At 39.5% G+C, this 18,472-nt stretch overlaps 1 protein-coding gene across 1 annotated transcript in view; it reads right to left on the bottom strand.

Moving 5' to 3' along the window:
- FHDC1 (FH2 domain containing 1) overlaps positions 1 to 18,472 on the bottom strand; it is a 37,805-nt gene that overhangs the window by 16,883 nt on the left and 2,450 nt on the right. Inside the window, exons 2-4 of the mRNA XM_069785405.1 lie at positions 15,491 to 16,123; positions 8,429 to 8,490; positions 7,749 to 7,851 (exon numbers count right to left, since the gene is read on the bottom strand). Of these exons, the coding sequence (XP_069641506.1) occupies positions 7,749 to 7,851; positions 8,429 to 8,490; positions 15,491 to 15,973 (648 nt within the window). The 5' untranslated portion in view covers positions 15,974 to 16,123. The remainder of the gene's footprint in view (positions 1 to 7,748; positions 7,852 to 8,428; positions 8,491 to 15,490; positions 16,124 to 18,472) is intronic.

Here is an 18,472-nt window from a genome sequence, read left to right as displayed (position 1 = left end):
CTCTTGAGTTTGTATTTTTTTTCACTCATACAAAATATTTTAAAGATAAATGCAATCTTGTATTTGAAGTTATTTGCTGCCAGTACTTTGAGAACACCATTTACATGCAAAGGAAATATCACTGCATTAATTTTGTCGATCTTCCTTCCCAGCCCCACCAAAATCCACATATTTGCATGATCTGGAAGCCACTGATCTGCTCACATACTTACTATTTGTTTATATAGAAAAACTGGAAAATACATGCATATAGTTTTAAGTGTAACTGGAATTGCTTCCGCATCTGCCAACACAGCAACTGTGTCCAAAAGCAGAGCTCGCTTTCAATTACACTATTTCTTCATTCAACCAACAAGTTCACACCCAGTATGAGTTTTATGTTTCCACCAGCCCATGATCCTTCCTTTTTACAACACTACACTTAAAGCCCATTCACAACTACATTTACACAGATGGTCTTCAGTTTTGGAAATCGTATTAAGCTATCCTGGAGAGTGGCACACTACATCAGGAGATTAAGAGCTATCAGGTTGCCATGATTTAGCAAGATACCCACAGTTTTTTTAAAGCATCAGGCTCCAAACTGATCACATAGGTTATTTTTCTGCTTTCACAGTAAAAAAAGTAACTGATTTGTAGTGGAAGACAACATACACTATGCTAAATCAGGGATTTAAAATAAATTCTGGACTAGCAGAGGAAAAGGATTCTTTTAATAGCTTTGTTCTGCTTTATTCCCATTCTTTCTCCACATCATAAAAAAATTAAAATGTTGAGAGCACATTAAGAAAGAGAAAACAAAAACTACAAATTAAACCCAGAACAGAAAAAACTTCCTTTTCAAATTAAAAAAAACACAAACAAACAAAAAACCCAGCAAAAACGAATGACGGAGAAAGAGACTTCTAATCAAAGAGCAATTCTTATTCAGGCTACCTAACTCCATTTGCTAACACCCCCCCCCCCAATTTAACTCAAGACACTCAGACAGAAGCTCCTTCTAAAGAAAACCGGCATACTCATTTTTTTGAGGCCTGAGAAAACTCCTAATTTACAGAGTCATTCAAGAAGTCTGCCAACAAAAAAACAGGAAAGACCAGACCTGACATTCCTGATATTTCTAAGGTGTTAAACGAGCAAGAAACAAACTAAAAATAAACACTTTTTCCTACATCATGAAGTGGGGAGTGGGAGACACCTACTTTCTCAGTCTTTGCAAGTGTTCTTTAACCTACCTTCCAAAAAATAGTGGTCCGCAACCTAAACAACAAAAATTTCAAATTCTCCAGCCTCATTTTAGTATGTTGTAAACATGAAAGTTTGCCTGAAAAGGATACAGGCATTCAGAATTGGGGTGGGGGGAGGGGTGGGGGGAGAAAAAAGCAGCCCACCAAAAACCCCACCCCAAATCACCAAAATCAAGGTCATATAAACCACAGGCAATTATAGGAAGGTAGAATTTTAAGATTTAAATGCACAAAAAGTGAACAAGAGATCCTGAGATACTCACAGGAATATTAACTTATTCATGCTACCTGTACTATATTTAAATATACTTTTGACAGTAAGTACCAATCAATGTTATCTATGTGGAATGTTAATTTTACAGACATTGGATAAAATCCTCTTTCTTCTACCCTCTTATATTAGGAAAAATGCCTGTAGTGGTACAAGGGAGTACTAAATCCTAGAATTCATCCAGAGGAGGAACTTTCCTCTACATGCACAACAGAAGACATCGATGAGGCTGCCTTCTGATGGGTAGGATGGGATGCGAACGTCACAATGCAAAAAGCTCTGGGCACTAGTCAACCCAAAACACTGTGTAATCAGCCTTAAAACAAAGATGTGCTCACCGCCTGGTTACCCTTTTCCAGCCCACATCAGCCATTTTAACCCCCACTGTGTTTGCCTTAGATGTCCAAAACTACCTTTATAAGCAGCAGCAAAGAAGCTCACCTGACAAGCCCAAAACCCAAGCAAGGTGGGTTTACAGAGGGACACACAATTTATTTTGTGTTCCCTCTGTATTACAAATTTCATAATTGAAAAAGACCAGTTATATCACCATGAAGCTGAAAAAAAAAAAAAAAAGTTATTTGACTTAATTGACACTATCTATAAACTAAAAGAAAAGCTTCTGAACTCCAAAGCTAAAAATTACTGAAACACATTTTGGATGGCTGCCCCTACACGTTCCAAGGGAGGCTACTCAAAAGCCCGTGGAATTGGTCTCTTCTCTCTGCAGCCCTGTTGTCCAAGTCTTCCCAAAGAGAACTGAGACTCTCAGGGTTCAAATTCAAATACCAAATGCAGCCAGGAACTGCAAAGAAACTATGGGGATTGACAACAACATTCACTATTAATCACGTTAACAGATATAGTAGGTAGGTTTATAATTAGTCTGAAAACATGAAAGAGCTAAAAAAATGTGGTTTATTTTAGAATCACAATGAATAACTCTATCAGTCCTGGCCTTGACCTCCTCTCTTCAAGCACAACAAAATCTTTTCCACAACAGTATGCAGCCACATACCAAGATATGGCAGTGTAATGTATACATGCAAGAGAGCATAATTACATTGTATGCTCGGTTCTGTATTACTCAAATTGGGTGCAGAGCTACTAATTTAATTTTTCATTATATTTATATATGGAATATGCATTTGCCCTGTCCATGCATGCCCATGCACACTAAATCAGATTTTAGATACAGAAGGTTCTCACATATGTAATTTGCTTCATTTTAAAAACAGTTATGAAACAGAGAAAGCCTGATCTTTGATTTGTGAACAATTGGAGTTGATAAGTCTATTGTAAGTATCTCATTATTCTTCACAGGTAGGAAAGCTACTGCAGGCAGGAAAGCTACTGCATTCCTGCCACTCAAGTTTTCAATCATTTTTGAGCTACCAGTAGCACTTCTTTACAACTAGTGGGATTTTACCTTATGGCATAAAACAGGCATGTTGCACTCCTATGCAGGATCTTTGAAGAAGAATATAAATCAGTACAACACTCATCTTCATATATGCTTGTAACTAAGTATTTCCCTGCATTCTGATCAAATAGGCCAAGTATCTGCCATGTTACAAACAAGTAAAGCTGAGTGCAATAGTCCAGAGAAGTAAACATTTTCTTGGGATTTTTTTTTTTTTTAGTATTTCCATACCGTTGCAAACATTCAGGCCACTAAAGAAAAACAGAGTTAAAAAATTACCAAAACCCCCAAATCCATCACAGTGGAATCCAACTACAAGGGCATGTGGGAAAGCAGCTAATGTATTAGGTTTATTAGGCACCATGGGGCACATGCCAGGGCAGTGGCAAACCTCTATCAGCAAATGATAAAGAGAAAAACCTGCAGCTATCACAAGGGACAAAAAAAGAAGCAGTAGATGAAAGCTATGAAGGATGGTCAACCATACAACAGCACTGGCTGAGGAAAGGAGGGGGCAGTTACCTACACAAACACGGTTTGAAAAGGGTAGAGCTGACAGACAGAAACAATTCCAGTAAAGCAGGTGACAGATGATGAGGGTTTTAAAACAGAGTATACGAGCAAAGGACAGGCTTGAGACATTATAAAGGAAGTTAAGACATTGTGTTGATAACCTCGGTGTGCATGTGTGTGGGTGAGCTGATTAGCAGTATGATATGCTCTCTTCTGTATATATTTAAAGTACAAATTCTGGCTATTCTAGCTCGTTAAACACTGGACTCTCTCAACTTTTACCAGTCTGGGCCTGCTGATGAGTGCAATGATATGCACATAAAAGCAGCTAAAAGCTTCTCCTCTGTTTTGGTCAGGATGCCAGTAAATGACAGCTGTCAGCCATTTTAACAGTATATTGTTAAGAAACAGCTAGGAATCTTTTTAGAAGTGATATAGCAGAGAAGGGCATTGCTTCAGTCAAGACAAAGGCTCCCTGCAAAAGGGATGAAGCAAAGAGATTCCAAATTAGCATTTCTTCCTTTTACAAAACTGCTAACCACAGTAAGGTACAAACAGCAGGATTTCTAACAAGGCTTACACAAAATCAGTCATCTTATCTTACTTGTTAATGTATTGAGAATTTTTATACCTTTTCTTGGTCTTTTTTTTTAACCACTGTATGATGGCTAGGCTGGTGCCACACCCACAGCCCTAAACAAAACATTGAGTGGAACCTTGCAGCAAGCTCCAGGTTTGCCAGCTTCAAGAACTTAGCAAGTTTTTCAAATTAAACATTTGAAAATACCCAAACATTTTCAGTTTGACAAAAGACTTCAGAGCAGTGCCAATATTTTGATAATGGTCTTAGTTTGACAAAAACATCCAGCAAAGAGCCAGTATTTGCCATTTATACACAAAAATCCCAACAGCTTCCATAGCTGTTGGGATTCTTCATTGAAAACAGCTAGAAAATTACTAGAAAATTACAACACCTATTTTTGCATGTAAACAGAGTTGCCACATTACAACACTGCAAAAAGAAAAAATAATTTTAAAATCAACAGATGTTAAATGTATTTGTTAGCCCGAGTACTTAGCCTCCATTATTAAAAAGCTGTTCCATTTCAAAAACTCTGGAACGTCCATCAGGTGCCTGAGATAATATAGACTGCAATTATGTAAAATATGTCACATACGTCAAACTGGTGACCAGGGGAACATTCAGGTAATGTGACTATATATCACAGCACTTCTACATAAGATAAGATTGGAGTATAAATCCAGTGTTTATTCACACTAGATAAAACTGTAAAGGTTGTTGGTAAAAAAGAAGAAACGTGACGGTCCAGAGTTGCCCTTTCTACAGCTATGACCAGGAACAGTGTTCCTCTCTCCCTCCTTTCACTTTTACAGACTAAGGATTTATGGTACCGTATAAAAGAAAAAGTAGAAGACATCTCCAAACACAGTTATTAGGGTGGAGCACATGCCTGGCAGGGGGTACTTGGCTCTCATTGCAACCTGCAAGACAACTGTGCTACTGGGAAATGTGACTGTAAATACCTGAGCTGCTGAAAAGAAGAGTATATGGAGGAACTGCAGAAGCCCACCCATGGTTAACCACCAATTAACCTTTTCGGATCTGACTGCTTAAGTCTCTGCTCAGAGTAATTCTCAACCCCTACAACACCAAAGCAGGTCTTTAGGAGAACAAGAAGTATCTATGCATAATCCCAGGGAACCCTTGCTGAGGACAGGTGCAACATTCTGCAGGAACAGGCCAATGTGATGACACCTTGTCAAAGCTCTCTCATGTGATACGACAACCAGATCAAAAAGACATTAGGGACTATTAAGCAGAATAGGGAACAGCAGAACAAATAACACCACTTCATCTGATATCTCTAGTGATTTTGGATTATCTGTATGTGGAGAGGGACCGTACAGTTTGGATGGCTTCCCCGTAGCTCTGATGGCTTCCCTTAGCAAATGGTGAATCACTATTCCAGGAGACAGGTATTCAGACTAGGAGGCAGATAATAAACTAACAAAAAAGAAGGGGACATACAAGGAGAACAATGAACATACATTTAGGGGAAAAAATAGTGCTGAGAAAGACAAACAACAAAAGCTCTGAGGCTCCTAAAGAGAACAGATTTTTTAATTGACTACGCTAAAATTTTAGGCGTCATAGTAGTAAACGAGTTATTAGACCTGCTTATTCTTTGAACACTTGAAGCATGAGGACATGAAGGCACTGAAACATTTTTCCATACCAGCAGGAGCATCAGTCCCTCACAGTTGCGATCTTCTCCTTGTCCTGCCCCCCGCCCCCCAGCTCTCATGGAGAAAAATCCCAAGAAGTTAAACAATTACAGGGGAGTAACGAAGGGAAAGGGGGGATCTTTCCTTTTCCTGACAGTGAGTAATGAGATCTCTGAAGCATGGAACTAATTAAATACATACAAATACCTGCACACTGGGTAAAAGCCTCTTTCCAGCCTTCTCTTGGGAACAGCAACAAATCTAATGTCTATTACCCCTTAATTTCTAATACTCCTCTGCACCATAAAAATCTCTTCTATTAATTTCTCAAGCACCTCCTTAAAAGCACTTCTTAAGTGCTCTGGCCCTACTATCTTGAGGGGCAGGCCTGTTGTCAAATCATCTACTAGGAAATAAAGACACCTTTTCACTCTTAGCAGCACCTACTGGATATCTAAAGCATCTAGCTGAGTATTGCAGACAAAATTCTGATAAAATTCAACAACTTACATTACAATTCTATCTGAATTACAACATTTATGTAACATATGAGTATGTTATTTGAAAGATTTTCTACTTGTCATAAAATAACAACCAAGATCTAAACCAGAAAGAGGAAAAGAAGAAAAAACACCTTTCTTTCAGTCTAATTTGCTGAATATACACAAAGTTAACTAGGAGTCACTTTCTTTTAAGTTAGTAATTCACTGTTCTCCTCTGTCTGACTCTTTCAGGAAGGAGATAAATTCTGCTTAAATACAGGAATATGTACTGAAAGTCGAATAAAGAGGGAATGGGGAATAGTTTTGAGCTCCCAGAACTAGTTACCTCTTTCTTTCAGATTAATTACATTTCAACTTGTTAATATCCCCCAACTCTAAAAAATTATTAATTAAATATAATAATAGAACACAGTTTTTATAAGATTGCCTGCAAAAGCAGCCAAGTTTAGGGTTATATATTTGACAGCAAAATAATACAACATGCTATGCTGTTGACTGGATCTGAGATTTGCTGCTGCACAGAGGAAACAGAGTGCTTTGACAGTATGACCTTGAAGTGGTAAAGCATGGGACTTGAGGCTGATGTGTATGTGGATGTTAACTAGCAATTTCCCAGGTTTCAGACATCACTTTGATGTGAAGCACTCAAGCAATTCTAATGCTAATTTTGTCAAGTTTGTGGTATACATTTCTCTCAAGTACATACAAATGAGTCAGTGGAAATACATGAGCAGACAAGGAACTGTGCATCATTAAGCAGAGCTCCCAGGTCAGTGGATGAAGCTTCACCTCTTTAGTCATGTGAATGGACTTGAAGGTTGGGACTGGGAGGGGAGAAAGCAGCACTTGCATGTTGGTCATATGGTGAGCACAGGGACATTGCAGAAGGTGCTGCTGGTAATTCTGTGCCTTCTAACATGTCTCCTTTGGAGCACTAAGTCATGTTAGCAAATTCTATGGGTGCTGTACAGCAGAGCAGCCTTTCTGCCCTGTTGGAACCCAGTGACCCAGGTCCAAGAGCAGGTGCATCCCAGATGCACCAAGCAGGCAGCAAACCATGATGGAGAAGAGACAGTAGCATAGGGCTACCAATACTCAACTCGCAGGCATTGCAATGGGAAAGCGTAAGGCAGGTGCCAAAGAAGTGAAACTTGGTTTGTTTGCATTAGGATATACTTTGAGTCTGAGTTTTCTGACCCCCCTCCAGAGCAGAATTATCTGCACACAGGAGGGTTCCAGGTCTTGCTTAAATGTTCATGGTACAAAAGGGACATCATAAGGGACATCAGAGAAACAAAAATACCTTATCACTACTTTCATTAAGAAGCACCTTAAAAGTAGGTGAAATTACTTGATGCGAAGGGAACAACTACACTACAACCTCAATACCACATGTCAAATGAAGATTGAACCTTTGCACTCAGTGGTTTCCTATCCCCGTCCTCAGGAAGGCCTTGGGATTCCTCTTTTACAGACCTTCATGTTGGAATCCCAGGCAGTAGAACTCTACAAAAAAATAAGTTCCATATAAAACCATTATTTACCTCCTCTGCTTCTGGTAATAATTTAAGAAATTCATGCAGCAGTTCAGAACCATAGGGCTCACTTCTTCCATGATAAATATCTTCAATGATAGATTCAGCAGACCTTGAAAAAACAATTGAGCATACACATTTCTAACACTTGCAGGGTGAATAGTTGCAACAAATTGAAAAAAGCCATGCCCAGGCTACTCAAAGAAATTATAATGAGGTTATGTATCAGTGTCCACAGCAGCATTGTTCTAACACCACTTTCAGTGATGCCTTTACTGAAGGGCAACATTATCAGTGAATAAAACCAGCATTGAAACAGCTTGCTCTTAAAAAAAAAAATCCTCACCTCACTTCTTCCTATTAATTCTTTATAAAGAAAGGAAGCCAGCAAAAAGCAGCTCTCATGCAGTATTACATGAGATATATGGGCTTCCCTTAACTATACATGAAAACTCACTTTAACTGGTTAACAGTAGCAAACTCTAAATGTTTGGTGCTAAGTCATAATGGCACTCAAAACTAAACATATTAGAAAACAAATATGAAATGTAGTTACCTTATGACAAATCTGTATAGAACTGTAACGTCCACAAGGAACAGAGCACAATATACAATACATTTGATGAGAGCTACAAAGAATTTCACGTATCTGCAGCTTGCACTAGCTGCATGGAAAAATCAAATCTTACTTTTTGAATTGTTTGAGAAATATCCCAATGTTCATACTTCTTTTTGCATCCAAAATGGAAACCTGAGAGAGAGAGCAAGAGAGATTAATCTACCAACACCTAAGAAAATAGTATATAATACAGGTATCATTTCTTAAATTGCTACAGATAATTGTTTGCAGTTGCCACCAAATCACAGGCCAAATTAATACACAGTGTCACGTCTTATCAACAAAGATCAGATATTACAGAACTAATTTTTACCAGGAAAACACACAGCATACCCACAATACCTTTTTCCAAGTGAAGCAAAAAAACCACAGCAACATTTATAGAAGAAAGGAATCAAGGTAAGTTCTATTTCATTGCAAAGTAAAAACATTCTTCTTGCTCATTTCATAATGCTGCATCTGCAAAATGTTGCTTATCAAGTAATACGTTGTATTGCATTTGAAGGTCCTGTGGTTAATGAGCACAACACTTCAAAACCTACATATATCAGAGATTTTGTAACAAATGTGAGGATGGTCTTTCTAAGCAGAGGTCAGTATGCACTACTGATTTCATTCACGCAAACTAATAGCCATGCTGATCCACAGAAAGATAAGTTGATCTTGAATCAAAATCTGAGACAGATAATGCTCAAATCTGTTTGCTTTATCTAGAAGCAAACAGAAACCCATAATACAATAATAGTCTCCCCCTGCTTTGTATTTTAAAGTTGATTTGCTGTATCATGTTATGTGTACAATTCCAGAGATTAAGCAGAGAAAAAAAACCAACTTTTTTCCCTAATTAATTTAAATTTTTTTTTTAATAAAAGTGTTAATTCTTTTTATGCTAGCTTTTCTTCCTGTAACAGCATACAAGTTCAAACCTGAGATGTCTGCCCCATTTTAGCAAATTGTGTCCTTAAGGTTAAAATTTTACCACAGCTATTTTGGTGATAACAGCTACAAAAGTCATGAGATTTACAAGGACAATAGAATTCTTTCACATTAACAGTACCACCTAATTGCTACAATAAAACAACTCAGTACACACAGATGTTCAAGACTGCTGTTGGACTCACATGATGTTTGAGGTTTTGACAACTGTAAAGGTGTCTTGACCTCTGTGACAGTGCATGAATTAGAGATACATATATAAACACAATGTTGGCATCATCACGAAATTGAATTAGCCTGCAGTCAGCTGGTGACAGTGAAAATATAGGTATGATTAATGTGCTATCCTCAACATACACCCAGGAGACAGCCTCCTCATCTGCTGAAAAGAGTGAATCAGATTTAAAAGTTTTCTGAAATTCTGGAATTTCCTCTCTTCTGAAACCAGCAAAGACTAGAAAACACAGGAAATATCAGCTTATTAGTATTAATTAGATGATTGCTAGCCTGAAGCCCTTCAGTTTTAGCATATGCAAAGATAAGAGGACAGATTGTGTTTTATTCTCCTGTTATCTTAGGAGTTGAAAGGCCCCCAACAGATCATTACGGGAAAGCCCTTTAACATAGGACAGGTTCAACTATCTCTCGCCCTGCAGTATCTAATCTTTTTCAAATGTTTTACTGCAGGGACCTCTCACTGACCTCTCAAACTCCAGCTCCAGTCTCCAATTGCTCTGGTCACTCCTAATTCTCTGATTTCTCTGTACTAGTTTAAGCTTATAAGCTTTGCCATCATGATTTGGCTTTTGGTTTGTTGGGGTTTTTTAAAGCATATTCACAGTTAACCTTCTGTACATATTATTTTCAGTCACAGTTGGTAACTCTTACAGTAAGACTGACCATCAGCTGCATAAACCTCTGGTTTCCATGGCACAACCCAGATTTACAGTACAGCCTCAAACAAAACTAGAGATTTTTTTAAACATCTTCCCTTGAAGAAAAACAACAGATGGCAACGTATACAGCTGCATTTGCCTTATCAGCACAACATAAAAACGTCATAGCTGTTCTTAAGTACAAGGATCTTAGACACACTTCTTGCTCTATATATGACCATAGTCTGTTTTTTCTCTGATTTCTTGTTCAAGAACACAATCAAAACATTTGGCTCAGGTTTTGGTCACTCTTTGCTTGGTGTCCACTTCAAGATTATCAAAAGTGTTTGAAAAAGCTGTCATTACTTAACTACCTTCAAGGAGTTTCCAGCTGGGAGCGTAAGGTGGAGAAAAGGGGAACCTGGCAGATACTCCATAAATACAAGTTCCTACTCCTTGCACACAAGTACAGTATTTTCCATCTCACATTGTTGCAATATTAGATTCATAATCTTTGCCTTAACGTATTTGTAATGTCTACTCTTCTTCTCCACCAAGCTTTCACTCTACTTTGTCCTTGCAAAAAGCTGTCTGCATATGACTTCCTACCAAGCTGTTGCTTTTTACCCTTTAAACATTACCTCAGCTTTTTATAAATTCTGCTCAGTCTGGTCCTATCTTCTGTTCATACACACCTTCAGCACTGGTGCCAGCACAGCATGTTCCAAATCTCTGTTCACCACCTAAAGAGATTTTAAAGTGCTGTCTACCAGTAATACCCCTGGACTTCTTGACTCAAAAAGTTGCACTGGACTGTAAGTAAGAATTGAAAACAGACCTTCCTAGTCTCGCTGGGATCCTCCATACCAAAGAAAACTCTCATATGGTTTCTTATCGTTTACTTCAGATAAATTCAGGAGAGTTTTCTCCATTGTCATCTTCCTTAACTCTCCTGCCAGAGAAAACTATTTTTTTTTTTGTCCTACTCTAGAAATACTACAATTCTCTCAGATACTTCGCACCATCTTAACACCTGCACTTTGCCAGCCAATGCAAGTGTCACTGCCTCACACACTTGCCACCTCTCCTTCATAAACAATGCAATCTTCGAAGCAAGGACAGTTGATTCACTCATGAATCTGCTTCTCATCACCATAGTATTCAACTCAGCATATTTCTGCAATCTGCAGCAGGCATAGATCATGTGGGGTAGTAACAGCATCAGTCTGACAAATGTTAATCCACCACTGAAATATTTGCTGTTTTAGATGTATTAAGGGGAACATTAGCTTGAGTACCATGGTGAAGTTGTGATGATGGTAACAGGAAAGCTACTTCTGAACTCTGACGCAAATTCGCAATCAACACAAGAGATTCAGACTGTTCTGGGAGACACAAAAAGCCCCACATCAATACTGACTTCATAGTGACTGCAGAAATGCAACAGGAGTTTCTTGCCATGAGACTGTCAATAAGGAACAGGAACATGACGAAGTGGATTTATGACAGATCAGTGAAAGCAAAACATCACATGTGTTCTTTGGATAAGAACAATGGGGTTTCACATGGTGGGATACAGTTTACAAATTAGAGCAAGTGTGGAACAGCCTGCTGGCACAGGCTTGGTGCTGGAGGTTAGGAAGGATATAAACAACTTCCTGCTTCAGCTTCCACTTCACCTTACAACACACTAACCATCACTGTTGAGTTTAATATTTTGGCCTCTATTCTCTGAGCCACACGCACTGCCTGGAGTGGTTGTGGAAAGGTGCACTTCCACAGTGCGGCAGAGTGAACCTAGAAGCTTACTACAGCACTGTCCGACTCCATGTCATCCTCCCTTGTCACATTCCTAGCCTGCTCTTTCCCTTAGGCAGGCACTGGTACTCATCTCATTGGTTTTTTGCTGTGTTAGTCCTCTGCTGGATTAACAGGTTGAATCAGCTCTCAAGAAGGTGGAATGAGCATCAGAGCCAGCACAGGGAAAACAGAAAGAGGGCATGACTAGGAGAAGGGAGAAGAGACATCCTGTTCGCCCCTTCCATCTTTCTTCTCTCACTAGCCCCTTGCACGGGCTCTGAAATTCACTGCACCCTTTCGCAAGCCACCCAAACTCACTAAAATAGCAGAAAACTACTCCAGTTGAAAACAAAACAAAAAACGCCAACAGCATTCTGCTGAGCTACTTAAATCTGTTTACAGAGGGTCCAATGTCTGCCAGAGCCAGCACACAGATGGGGGGGAGGTGAGGGACTGGAGCAGAGGGACAGTTCGAAGGAGAAAGTAAGAGCAACTCCCTTGGCTGGCAACAAGCTGGTTTGCCCACTCCGATGCCAGGCTAGCTATAGCCTAGCTGAGTGTATGTTGTGCTGTATTGCGAAACCACTAAAGGATGGGGAAAGTAAATTGGTGTGTAAACTTAACTCTACACCCCCTATTTTTCAGAGGCTGAAATTACATGAAATCATAGGGCAAATTAAGCCTTTAGTCAAGGCAACATGTTAATTAATCGCCTAAGGGTTTGGTGAGGGATTGTTTACAAAAAGGATAGCATTTGCTGCAGGAGTTTGACTCTAATCTCAAAAGGGAATTCTGTTATAATGATGATGTTTAGGCTAAGCCTCCATAATTGGGATTCAATAACCTGAGTTGGGCATCTGAATTCCCTGTATAAATCACTGATGAGTGAGGAATTAAAAGGACATGCAGTATTTCCAAAACTGCTTATGATTCCACAATCAACAGCGATCTCTGGAGAAGGTATGAAACCCCTATCCCCACCACAGCCTCTGGGGGAGTGCCCTCAACACTGGCTGAAGAGTCACTCTTCACCACTTCCGCTGAAGCTATGCCACTGCACTGAGAGGAACCCCACTGAGCCAAAAGAATAGACTCTCCGGCCATGCACTCTTGTACAGCACTTTTGGCACATGCTGTTTTTTTCGGATTTGGATCTAAGTGATACTTGAATTTATGCACTTGAAGTTATCTTGAAAATTTGTTGCTGACGTACTATGCCAACTAGACTAATTCCACTATTTAAACTGCAAAGAACATGTTTCACTGCTAGACCATAAAGCACTTTCTAAAATCAACTGTGTTTTATACAAAAGGAAGAGAGGTACTGAAACACAAAATGTCTTGCCTATCTTCTGCTGCCAGGCCAGCGATGCAGCCAGGAACAGAACTACAGCTTCCTCAGCCCCACACTAACATGCTCTCTGCAAGGTCACATGGATGCTGTGTACCTCGGCCTGCCCCCAACTCCTTTCAACCCCCACAGATTTTACTACAGTGAACTGAGGATAACCGTCATACATTAAAGGAAGTGAGCAGCAGCTGACAGCACTGATGACGGAAATCACACACATTGCCTTTGCCTTGAACCTCCATACTTTTGCTGAATGATGCCTGTGGTAACGTTAAGCATGTGAGCTGTTGCGTATCTGTGCTTCCGCACTTCCAATAACACATAGCTCTTCAGGATTATCTCCTTCCCTCCTTGCTAAGCAGCTAGTACTGCAAAGTCCATTAACATACAAGAAATTGCTCATCGCTGTCTGACACACTGCTGCGGCATGCTTGACAAAGCTCAGCAACAGAGTTGAACATTTTGTCACTTAAGTAGCATAACTCAGAGGCAAGTACTGTTGCCTCAACCACCTGCCATGTGCAAAGGCACCGTGGGAGTCCTGAACCAGGCTGGATAAGCATCAGGCAGTGGAGGGAGATGCATTGAACTACCTTATCAGCTCCAGACGGATGCACAAAAACATTAACTTGTAGCAAGGCAGGTTTTTGTTTCCAAGGCACTGTATCTTGGAGAAACCCGTGTTTTGCAGGCCTGTAATTTTAACCTCTAACACTGCTCTTAACCTCCTCAGGATACCCCGAGTTTCAAGCTTTACATGAAAACGCGTGAGTTTTGGAGCACGCCGGGGTTTTCTCTGCCCCAGCTGCTGTACGCTAGGGACCACATTCAGTTACTTATCGTCATTTTTACTATAACTAGATCTTCTCCATATGGCAGTCCTGAAAGGGGGAGCTTCTAAAAAACACACACGGGGCCAGAGTTGTGTACGTCTGCATGCAGTACAGGAAGTCCACTCACTGCAAGCCAGATTCGAAGATGAACATAGCCTGAAAACAGCACAGAGGTTAATGACTACCTCTGACGATGGCCCCAATTACTCCTTCCCGATGTCAGGGTTCCAGAGTCTGCAATACCATGTCTGTTTTAAATCCTTTATTTTAGTCTATGTACAACATGCACACTATCAGTACATTGGTTTCTCTCCTCGTCCCTGCTAATCTTATTTTGACATTCTCTGGATCCTGCAAGATACCATCAACTTCAAGTCCCTATTTTCTCACTAAAAACTGATACATTGTTACATCTCTTAACCCCATGCCCTCTGTATTTTGTTTACAAGCTAACATGTATGTAGAACACTGGTGATTAAATCTGCGTTTCAACCCTGCAATTACTTCACAGAAAGATCACTTGAGACAATTCAATTCAGGCTTCACAAAGAGGCTGTATATACATCAGGATTTAAGAACTAGAAAGCTACTTATCAGTTCACCGGAGAGTATTTCAACCTGAAAGTGCTTGGTATATACTGGCAGATACTCACCACCAGAACTGAAATCAGTAACAATCTTCAGACCTTCTTAGAAGGTTATTTTAGTGTCCAGAAAAAGCAGGGTAGATGAAATAAAGTTTTCATTAGCAGGAAAGCAACATTTATGAAAGTTGAAACTTTAAAATTATCTCAATTAAATAACAAATTCCCTTAATCACTATATTATATTTCCTCACTGTCATACTGGTACTCCCTTCCTGAAGTCTCTAGGACATCAAGGATGTATACAGCATTAACCCTTACAATGGGATTCTCTTCCCTCCCACCTGGTGCATGCTTGCAGGTAGAACATTTTGTTTGTACAACAGCCATAGTGGAAGAGCTGAAGAAAAAAGGTACAATACACGTATGTTTCACACTGAAAACTCAAGGGCTCTCCAACATGAGTAAATACAGATGCCTTCAGCTCCCTCCATTTATTTATATTTATTTTAACAGGTGACCAAATCATAGCATTTACCAGGTAAAAATAATAAAACACTATTAGCTCTTTGAAAAACAAACGTGTGCCACTAAGAACAAATTGCTTATCCTCCCCATGGTTCCCCTCTCCATCAAATCAAGACAAATTTGACTTAAGGATGAAACATGACAGAGAAAGAGACAAAGGCGAGTCAGAATTCACACCAATTCCTACAGCATTATGTAAAAGAGAGGTTTTCCTTCAATTCTTACCTCCTCTTTAGTCTCTTTAAATGAAGACTTTAAAGATCGACTTCGGGGGTCCTGGGGCTTGGTTTCTTCCTGCTGCCCAAAAAGTTCCTCGATTGTCTTTGTATCGATCTGATACTGCGGTCTTGCAGCAATCGTCCAGATATTGTTTTTACCACGGACTTGTTCTTCAGGAATAGTTTTCCAGAAAAAGCTCCGCATTCGTTTTTTTTTGCCATGGTTGTCATGCCCATTTATCAGCTGTGGAGGCAGAGGTATGTTTGGCCCAGGCAGTGGAGGAGGGGGTGGGGGAGGTGGCGGCATCCCCGGGGGGAGCGGAGGGGCTGGGGGTGCCCCTGTGAGGGGACATGGCAGAGGGGGCGGTGGTGCTGCAGGCTGAGAAAGTTGAGATGCTGTTGTTGTATCCTCATTCATTAATCCCGTTGCAACTGGAATAGCCCCATTTTCTTTATCATTGACCAAGGAGAGACAATTCATAACATGCATTTTATGTCCTCTCCAAAGAGGAGAGTGTTACTTCCTTGGACCGGTTTGAAACATTGAACAGCGAGCGCAGCAGCAGCAAGTATCACGCTCTCTCAAACTCTAGTCTGACAGCAGTAGCAACACAACAGCGGACTGTACCATCTTCACAACCTACAACAAAGGACAATAGGGAGACTCAGATCAGAGAGACCGGATATTGTCCCTTGCACTGAGGCGACACTAAAATTAAGGTATAACAGCTATCAAGTTTTTAATCCAGAAGCAAAATTTAGTGAATCAAAAGTCTTTCCCAGGGCAATTCTATAAAACTTATCCACACCAAGATTTCAAATAGCTTTGGGTACCTAGATTTCAAGAACACACATAAAAATAAGAATACCTCTTAAATTGCCCACAGTTGATACTGAACCCACCTACTAATCTCAGTTCAGTGCAATTTTGTAAGAGAATATATTTATCTCAAATTTTTAAAACAAACAAATATTATTCCACTCCTAATTTCAGATTATTTTTTAAAGGTGATTACACACAGTTAGAAAATATAAGTACTAATTATGGTACTGGATTAACTGGATCAAACAGACCTTGTTTGAATCCTTTTAATTCATGACTTAAATCCAAGCTGCATTAAAATAATGAACAGTATGTCAATGATTTAACAGTCTAGCATAACGTACTGGTTTTTTGTCTTCATATTTTTCACACAATTGTCAATAAGGGAAAAACAGTGTGCAGCCCCTAAACTCTCTATGTTCATTGAGCATAAACATACAGTATTTGCATTTTACCATTATTGGTCTGGTTTGACTACCCCCCAAAATACACTAAGAGAAGAAAGACCGCAGTTTGATTAAGCTGCCCCTTATAATTTACTTATAGGTTAACGGAGCCAGTTCAATAAGCGGAGACAGAGTGAAAGGACAGAGGAACTGATAGGAACAGTAACCTACACATCCTAAGCACTGCACGTATGCAAAGCTTTAAATATTTAGGAAAGCTTTTACATCTAGATTACCTCATGAAGCAGCTTAACAAGAACCACAATAGTTTTGAGCAATTTTTCTTATACTGTCACCTACTAAACGAAGATGCTGTTATCAACAGTAAATCTTCAAGTAAGAGAATGACTTCTGCAAAAAAGCACGATTTTGACAAGCCAAATCTATTAAAACAGATTGTAAGTCTCAGAGAAAACAGATTAAGGCGTTACAAATACAGACCAATGAAGAATCCCATGATTTTATGGAAATTTGTAACTTATCTCAAAAAAAATTTAGGAATTTACAAAAAAAAATACCAAAGATACCACACAATACAAATATAGAAGACAGCCAGTCCCTGAGCAAAAATCAGTCACAAGAAAGCTCAACAGACAGAGCTGAAGTAACGCACTGGCACAAGAACAATATCAAATCACAAATTTGGCACTGATTTAGCTGTATGCGTCTGCAGCAGGGTTCACACAGAGCTAATAGCAACCGAGATCAATTTGACATTGTAAAATAGTGATGAAAACACCTTCGCTATTTTTGCCAGAGATCCATCACTCTTGTGCAGGAACAAACAGACCCAAGTCACAGAAACAAGCCTTAGGGCAAATTCTTTCTTGGTCTGCAAGGACTCAGCCACTCACAACTTCACTGAAGTCAATGTAAACCGAATGATCCACTGTATCTTTTCTTCTCAAAAGCTTGCATAGGTAGCAACAAACTCCTCTTTCCTGCTTCAGATTTTCTGACCTTATACCTTACATTACCAAGGTATTAGCAAGAATAGAAAACATATATAAAAACCTGTATGAAGTTTATGTCAGTCATAGGAATGATGGAAAATATTTTAATGGCAGGGTAAAAAGGGGAAGAGCCACAAAGAAAGTGGATCAGGATAGAGGGTTTCAAATTTAAGTCAGCACTAATACCCAGTTGCTATTACACAGCTCTGTATGTTCATGCCTCTCCTCCTAAGTTCATGATCACAGAAGCAGAGAGGCATAAAAAAGCAGGTGCAAGGTGATGGAAATAGATTAACCACTCAAAGCAATTAAGTGTTGCATTAATTTAAAGAAATACTCAACTAGGAAAAAATCTTTTCTTCCCTACCACTTATTTAAAAATAAAAGATGTATTAGGTGGTCTTCCATCATCACAAAGCAGTATTCAACAGTTATTATTTTCTAACTCCGGTTCCCACAGAGTTAAAAAAAAAAAAGGAAAGAAGGAAAGAAGGAAAGAAGGAAAGAAGGAAAGAAGGAAAGAAGGAAAGAAGGAAAGGACGGACAGACCAACCGACCGTGCCCCTGGGCAACGTGCAAGAACCTCATTTTGAAACTTCCAATAAATCTAGATGCTTTAAGAAAAATAGGATTAAATCCTAATGAAACAAAGTTGTAGGCGATGAATCATCAGAGTCCCGGCACTAACACAGAAGAGTGGAAAACGACTGATCTCAGACCTAAGCATTTCTGAGTTAGACAAGGGACACTCCTAGGGAAAGGAGTGG

The sequence above is a fragment of the Haliaeetus albicilla genome, chromosome 1, assembly GCF_947461875.1.
Source record: "Haliaeetus albicilla chromosome 1, bHalAlb1.1, whole genome shotgun sequence".
Classification (NCBI taxonomy): domain Eukaryota; kingdom Metazoa; phylum Chordata; class Aves; order Accipitriformes; family Accipitridae; genus Haliaeetus; species Haliaeetus albicilla.
The sequence above is the reverse complement of the archived record's forward strand: the minus strand, read 5'-3'. Positions and strand labels throughout refer to the sequence as shown.